Below are 16,287 nucleotides of genomic sequence, written 5' to 3'. Positions count from 1 at the left end.
TTTATAAATTCTTCTGTTAAATTAAGTTATGATGAACTTTATTTTTTAATTTTAGAATATTACTTCGAATGGTTAAATAAATTTCCTGAAATTTAATTTTATGCAATAAAAAGATGTTTAATTAATTATCAACATACCTTATTAAAACTAAATAAAACTTAAAATTTCTACTTACAAAGGTTAACAGTGTACTATTTTGAAATTAAGTGTGCGGTTAGCTTAAATTTATGAATTAGATTAAATGAATTTGCTAACTACCTCGTAGCAGCTAATATTCATGTTATAAATATTAAATTGAAAGCAGAAGGTTTTTGTTCTCAAAAAGAGTTTAAATTTTTTAACATCAAAATGTTGATATATTTCTATTTGATATTATATAGCCCATTTTGTTTAAAAACTTTATTTTAGAATTTGTTTTCATTTTTTAAATTCCATGTATATAAGCTTAAAAGTTAAAACACTTAGTTGATTTTTTACACATATACTTAAAAGTTAGGACTTGATATTATTCATGATAAAATATTCTTATAAGGTATTAGCGTTTGATTTGTAACTTGTCTAACCATATTAGTGTAACTAAACTGCCTTTACGATGTTTTAAATTCGTTTAAACAAAAACAACGCTTGTACATAAAAATGATAAGCAATTACATAACTTTACACAAGAATATCAAATGTTTTAAAATCGAAGCTAATAATATACTCAAAAGAACGTAAAATTTTATTGTTACAGATCTGCTTATCAAACAAAAAAAAATCATTTGGTTCAGAGTATTTAGTAAAATAACAAATTAATTTTATATAAGCTTTGTAAAAAAAGTCACATTAACAAATAAAAGCGGATTTATATAAAAAGCTTTTTAACTGCAAAACTTTAAATAGATGCTTGAAATTTACTTTGTACAAAAAGTTTAAGACTACCAAAAAAAAGTAGTCTGTCAAAAGTTAGTGGAATTATTTACAAAAACTTTGAAGGTGAGTTAAAATCGCATAGCATTAAGTTTTAAAAATAACCTTTTTTAAGGAACTAGTTTTAAAGTACCAAGTACAGGTACTAAGTTTGTATGTGTTGTTAAATTGCATTCAATGTTACAGTACCTCTCGAATTAGCAACCCTGTAACTTTTTACGAAAGTTTCTTATCAAAAATAACCTTATTTTAGCAAACATTTTACTCTTTAGTATCTGGTTGTTGACTGCTTTCAACTACTACTTGCTCGCTGGTTTCAAAGTGCTGCTCCTGTACGGTTTGGGTTGTAGTCACGACAACTGAACGGTGCTCAACCGTCTCCACCGACGAGAACCTCTCGACGGTTTGGTGGTGAGTCGACAAAGTTGAAGTTGATGCGCTCGTCTGTCTGATCTCTGCGCCTTCGCTGCTGAAACTTGACGTTTCCACGTGAACTGAGCTGCTTGATCCTTCGGCTTTCACAACTGCTTGTTGCTCTTCTTCGGCTTCAACTGAATATTCTGTTGTTACAGGAATTTCTTCCAACTCAACTTCATTTTCTGGTTTTTCTACAATCACTTCTACTTTAACTGATTCCTCTGAAGTTTCTGAACTGTCACTTGAGCTTGAAGAGCTTGATCTTCTTCCTTGAGACACGCTTTCTAAGTTGTCGTCATCAAAGAACTCTTCGACTGCTTCTTTGATAGTTTCCACAAAAGAAGAATCTTCCTTTTCTTCAGCTACTTTACTTTCTTCAACAGAAGCCTGTGATAAATCCTCTATAGCATCTTTAAATTCATCAGTTTCTTCAACAGTAGAGGCTTCTTGACCAACTGATACTTCTTCAGCAGTAGAAATTTCTTGAACGACTACAGTGACTGGAATTTCTTCTAGCTCAGCTTGATTTTCCTCTGAAGTTGCTGAACTGTCACTAGAGCTGCTTGAAGAGCTTGACCTTCGTCCTTGAGACATACTTTCTTCTTTGTCACCATCGAAAAACTCTTCGATTGTTTCTTTGATAGTTTCTACAAAAGAAGACGCTTCCTTCTCTTCAGCTATCTTAGTTTCTTCAACAGCAGTTTGTGATAGATCTTCTACAGCATCTGTAAATTCCTCAGCAGTAGATGCTTCCTGAACACCTTGAGTTTCTACAGCAGTCGAAGATTCTTCAACAACTGCAGCTTCTTCTACCACTGCAGCTTCTTCAACAACTGCAGCTTCTTCAACAACTGCAGCTTCTTCAACAACTGCAGCTTCTTCAACAACTGCAGCTTCTTCTACCACTGCAGCTTCTTCAACGACTGCAGCTTCTTCAACGACTGCAGCTTCTTCAACAACTGCAGCTTCTTCAACAACTGCAGCTTCTTCAGCAACTGCAGCTTCTTCAGCAACTGCAGCTTCTTCAACCACTACAGTAACTGGGATTTCTTCCAGTTCAACTTGGTTTTCTTCGACTTTTATAGAATCTTCTGAAGTGTCTGAGCTGGAACTTGAACTAGAAGAGCTTGAAGAGCTTGATCGCCTTTCTCGAGAAACACCTTCTCCTTTGTCATAATCAAAGAAATCTTCGATAGCTTCTTTGACAGTTTCTACGAAAGACGATTCTTTATTATTGTCTTCAGAAACTGCTGTATCTTCCTTAGTTTCAACCACAGTTTCTTTTTCAGTTGCAGCTTCTTCAATCACAACAGCCGATTGTACATCTGCAGCTTCTTCAACGACCGCAACTGTTTCAGCTGATTCTAAAACTTCTTCTACAACCTGCTTCAAAGTTTCTTCGACCGCTACTGCCTTTTCAACATCCGGAGTCTCTTCTACTACTTCCGTCTCTTCACTTATGATGATAGGAACTTCTTCAGTTGCTGTCTCACTAACTACTTGAGTTACTTCAACTTGAGCGTCTTCAACCTTTTTTTCTTCCTCTTCAACAACGTCAGGAACAGGTGAATTCTGAGTCGACTCCTCAGTAAACTCTCCTTCTTGAGCCAGAAGCTCGTCTGCCGTTCCCCGATCGATGAGCTCCTTGGCCAGGGCTTGGTGAATGGAGAGCTCCTCGCCGGTGACCGGATCGACGATGACGACTTTCCTGCTGAGAATCGAGGGCGAAGTCGGTCTGCTGTCACCCGAAAATGAAGGAGACGTCGGCCGGCTGCTGGAAGACGACTCTGAAAAATATAAAAAGGTGTTTAGAAAAAGAAAAAAATGTTACTGAGTTTATTTATTGACAGAAAACCTGACGCCGATGAGGACCTTTTCTCCTTCTTGCGTTTGCTCTTCTTTTTCCTTTTTGCTTTTACAACCTAATGAATTTTTCGTAACGTTGTTTAAGTTTTTACAACTAGTGAAATTGATTAAGTTTGTTACCAGTACATATGATTTTTTGTAAAAATACGTTTAAATGTTCTTTCAAACCTTCAGTCTCACGTTGGCAAGCTGTTCTTCTACCCTGATTCGTTTTCTCTCAGGTTGTGGTTCGAACGGTCTTATGTTTCCTGTAACCGTTCCACCTTCAACCATGAGGAACAACAAGTTGCTGTCTCTATCCAGCACGCATCTGTGATACAAATACTTTGTATTGTATTTTAGGTACATTTCACTATATAAACAAAAAAAATATTTTTTGAGGACTTTTTAAATTTGAAAGTTGTAGTTAGTTTTTACAACCCTTAAATTTTAATGTTCTATAAGTTGAACTTTAGTTTTTAATGTTTTATAACAGTTAAAGTACTGAAATTTAAAAAAAAATAAAAAAAATTATTTATTTTCGGAAAACACTTATAGCCTTACCAAGTTTAAAAGGCTTTCAACACTTTGTAAAATATCACTTTTGAGACTCCATTAACAACTTTTAGGTCTTAATTAATTTATAATAAAAACATTGTAAAATTTGATGAATTATTAAATCATAACAAAGTAAGTAAAAGTTTGGTAAGTAACTAACCTTCCCATAAGTTCAGAATAGTTTAGATTTTCACCAGTTACTGGATCGAAATAACTCTTTGTTTGTTTGCTACCCAGCTTATCAGCCAATGTTGAGTCAAGCAAGCCACGCTTTGCCGCAACGTCTGCGCTTATTCTCACCGGTGATTTTATATCAACAAAACCTCCAGTTGCCAATTGCGCTTCCAAAAGCCTGATATAAAGTTGGTTGTTAGTAAACTAGGTCTCAGTTTTTCTTATTATGATATGTAGTTAAGAAATGTGGTTAAAAGTTGTTACTTAAAAACAAGTATAGTATACTGATTTTTAATTGTACCTTATTGCATGTTTTTCAAATACTAAATGCCTCGACATAGCTTCGCACAACGAAAGCACTTGACGCTTGAAAGGTTCGCGGTACCCGACGACTGCTCTGTATGCTCTCCTTACCACATCTTCGTACTCTCTATAATTCAATTATTAATAAATAAATATATATAAAAACCAAAAAGTTAAGTTTAACTACTTTTGATATCAATTATCATATTAAAGGAATCGATAAAGCTTTGTACAAACCGGTCAATGACGTTGGTGTTGAAAGCGGTTTCAAGAGAAATCGACTTTCCTGATTGGACGTCGATGATTTTTCCCGAAGCTGCTTGCGCTTCCAACAGCTCAAAAGCTGTTCCTCTTCGGATCAACGAGCATTTTGTGGCTTCCAGTATACTCATCTTCTCACCTTCAATGTTTTTTTTATTCAACATCTTGAAAAACAGTCTAAGTATCAAAAAAGTTAGTCATGAAATCTAAACAGTTGTTAACGATTTGTATTTGTAAAAATATAAGCACCCGTCAAAAAGTAATTCAAAAATTAAAAGTAGTGATTTTTATGCATGAAAAAGTACCAGTCATTGCATTTATGATTCCAGCAATGGGCATTGTTCCGTCGACGAACACCCTCAGTTCCGCCACTATTCTCTTCACCTCCTCCTTGGTCATCGTTCCCTTCTCGAAGTTTTCCGCTGTCGTTTTGTCAACGAGCTCCGCGGCAATGATGTCTTTCATGTACACCTCCGCTTTGTTCTCAGACTCGAACAGCATCTTTAAATTAAAGTTTTTTTTAAATTTATATTATAAAATTCTTCTCAAGTGTAGTTTTAGATTTAGCATAACTTTGAGATATGATTTCTACATACCTACATGTTTACTTACTTATATTTTTTAATTATATTTTTCTTTAAATAATAGTTATTGGAAACTTTCAACATACCTTTGATGATACTTTAGACGCGTGCTTCACCGGCATCTGCATGAAAGGAAGAAGACGAAGACCCGTGTCCTGATCAGTAACACATCTGTTTTATTTAAAGCTATTGGCAAAATTCTTAAAAATAAGAAATTGAAAAAAAACACAACAGTTTACTTTTGAAAATAAAAGTTTTATTACAACATTTTTAATTTTTATACTTAAAAAAAATTTGGTATTTTTGACTTGAAAATATAGTACAAAACAAGCTTAAGCATGTAAACATTAAATTTATGTTTTTCTTTATTAAACCTTTCCATTAACTCAAGATAAGTAAGGTTTTCTTCGGTGTTGGGATCGAAGAAGCCTCGGGTATCATCTGTGGGATCTTCCAAGATCGCATGGAGACGTTTGTCGAACAAGTTTCTTTTATAAGCTGCTTCCACGGGCAAACGATGGTTTGCATTAGGATCGATTATTCCTAGACATTTTTTTTATATACACAAGTACTTTTTTTAATCTATTACGTTTAAGTTATTTTTTTTCTTAGAAAATGGAACTTTCAAAAAACTTATACTTATTTTGTATTAAACATTTGTCTTAAATAAGTTTATAGATATGTTTAATAAATATTGTTCAAAAGGGTATTAAAAAAGTGACGATTATTTGATAGTTTTAAAAAGGGGAAAAACGTTTACAAGCATCAAAGTTTAACGTTAAAATTAATACACAGTTTTTAAAGACGTCAAATTATTCTAAAACTAAGTATTTTGCTCTAAGCTCCAGGGTTTTAAATTTACACCAAGTTGCGTGTAACAAACGGAATTCAACCGCAACATACCTCCAGTTGCTATCTGCGCTTCCAGCAAACGAATTCCGTGGCTTTCGACTACCAGCTCTCGCTTCATCGCTTCGAACAGCGAAATGGGTTTTGGAAGCGTTCGCGTTTTGTAGCCGGTCACTGCGCGCTCGGCTCTGTTAAGAAGTTTAATTTATATTACATGTCGCTTAATTAGAAAAAAGATTGTAGGAAACCTCAAACCGCAATGTAGTTGTTTTGAAGTTTATATAAATCGAGGATAAGTAAGTTTTACGAAACAGTCTTTGTTGAAACTAAACTTACTTAACCAAAAACATTTCAGTTTGTGATAATCAAAATTAACCTTGGATTTGTTATACGTTTTTAATCTTTAAAACTTTTTGATAAATTGATTTTAGCAGAAATAAAAATCTTAACCTAGACAGTGACGTTTCAAACTGTCTGTCAATTAATTTCTTGCTAGCTGCTTCTTTAACCGAAAGCTTTTCCCCCGTCACTGGGTTGATGATTCTTCCCGTAGCAGCTTGAGCTTCCAACAAATTAATTGATGTTCCTAAATAAAACAAAATTAAAAGCTTGTAAAAAAATTAGGTTCAGTTGCTTGAAGATATACCATTACTAAGTAAAATAAATGTTGATTCTAAAAATTAGTATTTTAATGTAAAACTACCTCTTCTTATATATCCACGCTTCCAAGCTTGGTAAATGGACAACTTTTCACCACTTTCAACCATTAGTAACCCGGCTATTGGTTCTTCACCAACCAAATACAATTTAACCTGGTTTTCTACTTCTTCCTCACTAATTGCCCCTAGTTAAAAAATAGTAATGTAAATATACATGTATAGTTTTTATAAATTTTATACTTTTTATTTTTTTTACATTAAATTACTAAAATTAATTGTGTTGTACTTAATTTTTGTTTTTAATATTAATTATATGATTGAATTTTTTTTTTTATTTAATTAAAAACAATGCTTTTTAAAAATGTTTGAATTAAAAAAAAATTATTTAAAAATTCAATGTATGTACTATTCTACTTAGAATTTAAAATTTTATCTCATAAATTATTTCTTATTAACTTTAACATATGTTTGCTTTATTCTTAAAACAAAGAAACGAGCGGTTGTTGCAGTTTGTAAAAATGTATTTTATTTCAAAGATGTACTACTTAATCTATATTTGGTGATCATAGCATTTAAAGATCAGTTTTTTATAAACATTTATCATAAGCTTATTTAATAAAGTCATTATTGATGTATTAAAGTTGTCGTATAATACAAAATAACTCAAGAACCTTCTTCCATTTTAACAGCTGTTTCTTCAGTAACGATACCGGCATCCATCAGGTCCTGAATTGAAACCTTTCTCTGCCAACCAGATGTGAAGAACATATCTCTTCTAGATTTCCTTTTTTAATTTTGTTATGTTCAATAAGTTTATGCATTAAGTAATTATCACTAGCTTTTTAACAATCATACTAATTTTCTTGATAATAAGTTGGCTATTTAACCAACAAGTGGTAGTTAGAAAGTAGAATGATGAAATTATTAATGATTTTAAGATTATTTTTTATTGAAACGTTTGGCAACTAGTTTTAATGAAACACCTTACTTTACATACATAAAAACAAGTAAGTTAATAAGGTAAACAAAAGGCAAAGCCTTGTAGGTAAAACAATGAATAGGACAAAAAAAACTTCAATTAGGAAACAAAAGAACAAACTTTGAAGAAGACTTTCTAGTTTTTGATTCAGTAATTTCTTCTGTAATTATAGTGGTTGTTGTGGTTGAAGTTGAACTTTTACTCGTTGACTGAAGGTTGTACAACGGAAGCAGTCGAAGACCGTAGTCTTTATCGATTATACATCTGAAAAAAATTAAATGTGTTTTTTTTATTTAGTGAGTTCTTTTTAATTCAAAGGTTATACAGAAGTTATAGAAAAAAGCATGTGTTAAATATGTAAATAATTTGCTAAAAATATATAAAACCTTCCCATTAGTTCGAGGTAGGACAAATTTTCGTTTGTGTTCGGATCAATGAAGCCTTTGGTGTCATCGCTCGGGTCTTCTAATATTCTGTGGAGCCTGTTGTCAAAAAGTCCTCTCTTGAATGCAGCTTCCACTGGCAAGCGATGGTTGGCATTCGGATCGATTATTCCTGTCAATTCAAGATAGCTATTAGTCAAGTTAAATAAAGTTAAAAAAAATTCTAGGTTGGAAACAATGTTTATACTTATAAAATGAAGACCTGTGGTATAATATGGAACTTAATACACTAATAATACATAACTTTAAAATTAAAATCATATACTAGCGAAAATAAAACAAAAATCTACAATAACCAAGTATAAGAACTAATCAAAAAGTCAAAGTACCTCCGGTAGCAATTTGTGCTTCCAACATTCTGATTCCGTGCTGCTCTACAACAATGTTACGGTTCATCGCTTCGAACAACGACATCATCTTCGTATCGCTCGTGTTTCGCCCGAAACCTGTCACTGCTCTCTCAGCTCTGATGTTAATTGATTAAAATATTTAGAGATATGTTAAATTATAGGTAAGTTACTAAAACAGATTAATCACAAACTGGTTTATGAACTCTTAAAATTTACAATTTTTTCAAAGTGCTATAAGCAAATAACATTTAAATTAATGTACTACCATCAACTAGGTTTAGAAAAAAAATAAGTAAAAAACTAACTAGAAAACTTAGTAACTTCTATTTTTATTTAACAACATAAATTTAATCAAAGTAGTAAAGGTTTCTACCTGTAAATCAAAACGATTGAACATCATATACTAAAACTTGCAAAATTAAACAAAGTCGATTGAATTACAAGTTAATTGTCAGAGAAGAAGCGTTTGAAAATTTTAGTTACTAAAACGTAAAAGAACTACTTCTACTTAAAATTTTAATCAAGTTCAAACTTCTGACTTCTTACCTTTCCTTCAATGAAATTGGTATAATAACTAAAATATACGTGAAATTAAATAGTAAACCTGTTCAAATAAAATATATGCATTAGTATATCCACCAACAGATAGTATTAGTTATTTAAAACAATAATACTTATCAAAGTAAGTTTTACAATATAGAGATTTTATTTAAAGTAGAAGACTAGCAACATAAATCACTGTTAAGTTTTTATGCTTTGTAATTATAAATAATTCAAAAAATATATTTATATGAAGTACTTACCTTCTAAGAACAACTTCAAATTGTCGATCAATTAAACCCTTGATTCTAGCCTCATCAACAGACATCTTTTCTCCATCCAATGGATTTATTATTCTTCCAGTAGCTGCTTGGGCCTCTAATAGGCTCACAACAGTACCTGTATAGTTACAGAATTTTTACTTATAAAACACTAATATTTTGATGAATTAATTTGCTTATCTTAATTTTTATCCTATTAACTAAACTCTTGCGAAAACTAATAAATCACGCCAAAAGTAAATGTGCTTTACTTAAACAAACTAAAACAAACTTTTAATTTATGACCGTAACAACTTCGCTGAATTATTTTAGAAATATTAGTATTCAGAATTTTTTATTATGTTTATATCACTTTGAAAAAATATATAAATATACTTTTAAATTATTGTTTTGTTCAACCTTATACGGAAAACATTTGCTGTATTGTTATTCTGAAATAAAATAATATTTGTTTGTTGTGTATAAATATTATACGTAAATAACTATTATTAAGAGTTTAAGATCTTTTAATGTTGGTTGAAGTAAACATCATTAATTAAATACTAAACGTGACATAAGTTGATCGTAAATACCTTTATAGATAAATTGGCTCAATAAATTTTCCAAGCAAGAAAACTAATTATGGTTCATTTATTCATTATTTTATTAAAAATTTTGTTCTATCAATTTAACTTTGTATACAGTAACAGGTTAAGAGTATTTTATGAAATCTGAGTGTATTGTAGTTACTTTAGTTTTTATTATTTATAGCTTTTTTTATATGCTATCAGTGTTTGCTGAAAAAAATTAAAAAATGTAATTTAATATAAGTGTTTTATTGTTATCAGATATTAAAGAAAAATTAAAAGTTTGTTCCTATGATTATTAAAAGAACAAAAAATTATTAGTAATACTTTTATTGAAAAGTATTTAAGTGTAGCAGTCTTTTAAGTTATTAAACTTTGACATAAGTTGTCAGACATGTAATGTGAACTCAAATATTATATATCTAATTAAACTCATTTAAACTGTCGTCCTACAAAACACTTACTAAAATTTTCAACATTTCATACATATAAATTTACAAACTTCTCTTCAATAATCGTTTTTTGTAAGCATCTTGAAGCGTCAATTTTTCACTATTTTCATTGATAACACCAGCAATTGCTTCTTCACCAACTAAATATTGATGAATTGATCTTTCTACCTCTTCTTCAAGAATCTCACCTGAATTTTTATGTTGAGTAAGTACATGTTACAAATATATTAGTTCAAAGATAGTTTTGAAAGTAAGATAAAAAACTTAGTTCATAACAAAAAACAAGTTTACTAATACTTAGTCTTGTACTTTAAAGATTTTTGAGGATATGTTAAGCTTATTTTATTCAGTGTAAGTTTATAAACGTTAAAAAATCATAAGTAAGAAATTTTTTTTTTAGAGTATTTATAAAGATAAAAAACGTCACTTAAACAAAGTTCTTGTTTGTAGTATTCACAATAAAGATATATTTTTATGCGGTTCTAAAAGGTAAATGAAGGTATGTAAATAGTTTTTACTTTCAAAGTACAACATAGAAACTATTATCTTTATAAAGTACTTAAAACATTATTATAATTTTACTTGTACTTGATTTAGTTATTACATATTAAAATAAAAAGCTATATTTTTTAAAGCTACATAAGGGTAGAAAATATAATAGAAAATAATTGATGGTAAGTATCACATTTTACCTAGCTCAATCTTTTCAATGGTAGTTTCTTCAATGATACCGGCATTGATGAGATCGAGACTGGAAACCCGTTTGTTCCAACCCGACATAAAGAACTTCTCTCGCCTAAATAACAAATACGAACAAAATAACATTGTGAAAAGATCACTAAAGTTACAAAATTTTATACCTTGTTTTAGGTCGCGGTGTTGACTGAACGACTGACGAATCTTTGAAGCTGATTGTCTGCGTGCCTTCATCCTGCAAAGAAGAGTTTAAAAAGCTGCCTGGTATGATTTTATTGCAAAAGTGTTTAAACTCACGGCGAGCTGAATGGCTTGTATTTCGGCGTCAGACGATAACGGAGAAGTGACTCTTGGTGGCGATGCTACTGTTATGACCTTTGGTTCTACAAGTTTTTATTATTTACATATTATAATGCAATTTTACTAAATTTCAATGTTTTCAATCATTTTATTTAAGCTTAATTATAACTTTATTATATTTAGACCATGTAATATGAAGAAGTGTTTTTTCTACTAAAACACCTATAACAAAACCAGAGCAAGGGTTTTTATATTTGTAAATACTTTTAATTGTTAAATTAATACTTAAAAAAATCAGACTAATAACACAAGTAGTTTCAAAACAAACCTTGCTCTTCGGTGACGACGCTCTTCACGTCGATGTGCGCTGTCGTTCGGTGACGTTGCTCCTTGTTAACGTTGTAGAAGTACTTTGTCGAGTAGGTCGTCGGAGAAGTGGCTCGCTCGCTTTCGCTTGTCGTTGCGGGGGCGGGAGACATGAACCTGACGGAAAAGAAACATTTTTACTGTTTTTTTCTTTATTTCATTTTTAATTTTCTTAATTGTCTTAGGACTAATTATTTTATTATCACTTAATTTGAGCTGAACTCTATAATATCTTGTTTTACTTATTTCCAAAAATCAAACCGAACCTTTTTACTTGTTTCTTTTTGCGCTTCGGCGTCTTGGCGTCGATGCTGTACTCGCTGGAAGACGTCGAAGAGCTGCTCGACGAAGAGTCCGACTCCGTCACCAAGTTCGTCTGCAGCTTCTTGTTCTTCCTCTTCACCTTTCTCGTCTTCACCGCCTTGACCTGCACCGTTTCCGTCATGGTAGCGATCGAGTACGGGCTGACGGCGCCATCTTCCGGCGATGGGACGAAGTTGAGCGGGCTTGCGGTCAGCACGCGAGGACCGACGTCGTCGCTCGAAGAAGAAGATGAAGAACTGGAGGAGCTTGAGCTCGAAGTGGTAAAGCGGTCGGTCTGGATCTGCTTGTTCTTCCGGCGCTTCGGCTTCGTCTTCGGCGCCGTTTGAGTTTCCGCTGACGCAAAAATGTTCTCGACTTCCTTGTCGGAAAAGGTCGCCGCCGCCAAATTGGCCGCTTCCTTGCTCGTTTTTTCCTTTCTCGCAAACACGGTGGTCGTTCTCGACTCGAAGTGCTTGACTTTGGCTTTGACTTCGCCTTCAGGCTCGCTGGAAGACGCAGACGACGAAGAAGACGAAGAGCTCTTTCTCACTACTTTTTTGAGGACGACGTTGAGCGTAGAAGTTTCATTTTCGCTCTCTGACGAAGAAGAAGATGAAGAAGACGGTGGTTTTTGCTGCTGCACAACAGCGACCACTACCGGTTGAATTTCTTCTTCGCTGCTGGACGACGAAGAGCTTAAAGGTTTCACCGAGACCACGACCGGAGGCTCTTCTTCGTTTTCCGATGAAGATGAGGAAGAAGACGAAGCGGAAGAAGAGGAGGAGCTCGAAGTTGCAATGACCATGGTGTCGACAACAACTTCGATCTTCTCAATTTCGTCTTCGCTCTCCGACGAGGAAGAGCTAGAAGAACTTTCTTCCTTGGCAACAACCGCAATGACGACCGGCTCATCTTCTTTTTCGCTCTCCGAAGAGCTCGATGACGAAGAAGAACTTTCTTGTTTTTCCACGAGTTCGACTGCAACAGTCTTCACTTCAATTTCGCTTTCTTCCTCGGAGGAAGAGCTTGACGAAGAAGAAGAACTTTCTTTAGTGACAACTGCAACGACGACCGGTTCATCTTCCGTTTCGCTTTCTGAAGAGCTCGAGGAACTGGAAGAGCTTTGTAGTTTTTCCACGAGTTCAACTACAACGGTCTTTACTTCAACCTCCTCTTCGGAAGACGAGCTTGATGACGAAGACTCTTTCGCGACGACAACGACTTCCGGTTCTGCTTCGCTCTCGCTCGAAGAACTGGAAGAGCTCGACGCCGGCTTTTGAACGACGACGACGACCGTTTCCGGTTCCTCGTCGCTTTCAGAAGAGCTCGAAGACGATGAAGAGCTCGCTGGTTTTTCCTCCGCCTCGACGACCACAACCACGGGCACTTCCGGCTCCTCCTCCTCAGACGAGCTGCTGCTCGATGAGGAGCTTTCCTCCGGTTCCACGGCTATCACAACGACTTGCTCAGGGTCTTTGGGAAGGGACGCTACGTCGGAAACGCTCGTCGAGCTTGACATGGAGGGAGCTTTTTCGGCGGGAGCTTCGATCTCTATGACGACCGATCTGTCCGGTTCCTCCTCTTCCTTTTCGCTTTCCGACGAGCTGCTCGAGGAACTGCTTGAAGACGAGCTACTTTCCTGTGAATTAATTTATTGGTTAATAGTTAAGTCGCAAATTAAAGTACTTCAGTGATTGTGAAAAAATAGAAAACATAAAATCGTTACCTTTTCATCAGACTCGACTTGAATTACAGTTTCTTCCAGGGGCTTTTTGTCTGGTTCTGATATTACTGAAATAAAAATACAAAGTTTTTTAGAATTGTAAATTTTAAGTATAATTTAACTTTAAAACTTACCTGATTCTACATCGCTTTCTTTCTCTGAGTCGGGCTGTTACAAAAAGAAATTTTAAAGACAAAACTTACAAAACATAAACTCTTTTTTTTTGGATTTAAATTATGATAACCTAAGAACAGTTTTGCTTTTAATACGATTTGTTGTAAAATACCTTTTCGATTGTTATAACTACTTCAGCAGGCTCTTCATCTTTTTCTGGATTTCCATACACAGTTGCTATTGTCTCTTCTGGCCTTAGCTTTGGTTTTTCTAAAAATTTTGAAATTTTAAGTAAAAATGATATACCAGATGTTGAAATAGATGCTTTGCATGAAATTATACACAATTACAAATTTTTTAAAACTAAATGACTTTAATCCGATTAAGAAAGTATGTAGTTTGTGGTGTTGCCATTTTAACTAAGTATTTAACCTTAAAGAATGTTTAAGTATTTCTTCTGTGGTTACAAGATGTTTTTTTAAAGAAAAAGATCGATGCATGAAACAAAGATTAACTAATACTCTTTAAACATGAATAACTCAGCTCCTAAACTATATTTTAACAGCCCAACAAAATCAAATGTAAGAGCTAATGAGGCAAGTGATTGAACGAATTCGTGCTCCCCTGTTTGTGTGGGAAGAATGAAATGTCAATATGTAATATTATATCGGAATGCACAGCGCAAATGTTGCGTGTGCCTTAGGATAAACGAAAAAAGTAGCGGGCGTGGTTGCTATCAGTTACAGACTTTTTGAAATTTAATGTGACTCTTGTTTACGAAAGCTCACAACAAGAGTTGTCTGAAATGTTTGTGTTTTTAAAAGTTTATAAGTTGAACAGCTAAGATTCTAAGATCTGACGTTACATCGTGACCAACTTTAAATAATCGTGTGTGCATTTTACATGCAAATTTTTCGAAATTAAACATGTCATAGCTATTTTTAGCCGCCGCTGTTTTAGTTTTAAAATACTAAAAACTGAATACGAGTTCAGACTAATAATATTCAAGTATATAAGAAAAATATTTTTAAAGAAATTATTAAAATTATTTATTTGTATTTTTTTATAATTTCTACGTAAACGTTTAAAAGCAAACGCCTCAAAAATTAAAACTTGATTAAAAAACCGTTTTAATAAGAAAAACTTAAAAATCTGTATAATAAATTATCAAACGATCAATTATAAAAAGGTAACGTAGATTGTTATTTTATACTAAAAAGCATCTCTTCTACCTAGAATAGTTATTTTTCAAACTTTTTCATTCAAAACAAACAAAATCAGCTTCAAGTAGCTCGTAAATAAGTTTTAGTACAAAAAAAGTCAAACCTTCAACGGGTTTCGGTCTTCTTGGCCTAATAAGCAAGTAAGTGACGAGACCTGCCACGGCGGCGACCTCGCAGCCAATAATGGCCACCAGGGCAATCTGTCCACCGTCCATGACTAATTAAACATAACAACGAAAATAAAAAAAAACGCTAAACTGGCTCAGGACTGTTTTCTTGCTTTCAATCGGCTTTCTTCGAGTGAATAATGAATGAAATTTTATCACAATTTCACTGAAAAAACCAAATAGCCCCGGGCTTTACAATGAACGCCGCACAATTTTTTTGGTCGTGCCTCGTTTTATACGAAAAATAAGATTATTTGATACATGCTAATGAACATTTTATTACAAATTAGTTGCATATCAACGTTTTTTTTTGTGCTTGATGTAATTGGTTTTTAGAAAAAAGTTATAAGAGACGCAATAATTTTTAATTAATCACTAATATAAAAATTCTTTAAATTGCAATTGTCTATCAGGATTAAGCTTATAAAGTGAGCTTGTTTACTATAAGGCTCGTTGCATCATAGCATTTTGTTTGTTGTTGGTTGTATTAAGTGATAGTAAGAAGTAAAAGGTAACTTTACATAAATGCTTGCAATACAGTTTTTATTAAAATACTAAACCTTTTTAACATAAGATTTAAAAAAAAATTTTTTTTTTGAAAAATATTTATAGTTCAGTTGTGATAAGTGTTATAAAATTTTAAAACATTTGAAAAAAAAGGATTGATAAATAAAAGGTTGTACAACCACATAATACTCTTTTAAAAACATATAACACTAGTTAAAATTTTTTAATTATCTAGTTTCGGTAAAACTATTGTTAAACTAGTTTTTTATATGTACTTTTTCGGTCTAAAATACAATTTTAAAATACAAATAAGCAATTTTCTGACATGATAAGCAACATTTCATGAGATTTACATAAAATATACTCATAAATTCTGATGAGATAATAATTTGATTTTCATATTGTTATATAATGTTAAAACCCTTAACTAATTTCATTAAGTCTTTTATAGTATTATTAAGTTTATCAAACTTAAAGTTTTTTTATTTTTACTACAAAAAATGCAGCTTATTAACTTTTAAGCATTAAGTAAACTTAAAAATTGTTTAAAAACTAAAACAAAAATGTTTAGCGAAACAAAGTCTTTCTAATATTGATTTTTAAATTGATTAATTTCGTTTCTGTATTTCATAGTTAATACTGTTTATATTTCAACTTAATAAGTACTTGCCTCATATTCATTGTCTATATTTATTCAGTTAAAGTTTTAAAAAAGTTT

The 16,287-nt window shown here is 32.6% G+C and overlaps 1 protein-coding gene across 1 annotated transcript; it reads right to left on the bottom strand.

The window, feature by feature from the left end:
• Positions 1-562: 562 nt before the first annotated feature.
• On the bottom strand, positions 563-15,181 carry LOC145844779 (uncharacterized). Its single transcript, XM_082952205.1, has 27 exons — positions 14,999-15,181; positions 13,845-13,942; positions 13,693-13,726; positions 13,562-13,626; positions 11,799-13,474; positions 11,495-11,649; positions 11,164-11,249; positions 11,031-11,101; positions 10,863-10,966; positions 10,221-10,358; positions 9,135-9,270; positions 8,311-8,447; positions 7,925-8,093; positions 7,659-7,802; positions 7,231-7,343; positions 6,604-6,744; positions 6,351-6,486; positions 5,955-6,088; positions 5,426-5,594; positions 5,138-5,222; positions 4,773-4,968; positions 4,444-4,606; positions 4,205-4,333; positions 3,890-4,081; positions 3,361-3,502; positions 3,182-3,248; positions 563-3,113 (listed from the first exon to the last, which is right to left on the bottom strand). Exons 1-27 carry the CDS (start codon positions 15,108-15,110, stop codon positions 1,171-1,173), a joined length of 6,735 nt encoding a protein of 2,244 aa, XP_082808331.1. The 5' UTR covers positions 15,111-15,181; the 3' UTR covers positions 563-1,170.
• Between the last annotated feature and the right edge of the window lie 1,106 nt (positions 15,182-16,287).

This window comes from Thalia democratica, chromosome 1, assembly GCF_965202585.1.
Source record: "Thalia democratica chromosome 1, ktThaDemo2.hap1.1, whole genome shotgun sequence".
In the NCBI taxonomy this organism is placed as follows: Eukaryota; Metazoa; Chordata; class Thaliacea; order Salpida; family Salpidae; genus Thalia; species Thalia democratica.
This window is presented reverse-complemented; position numbering and strand designations above follow the sequence as displayed.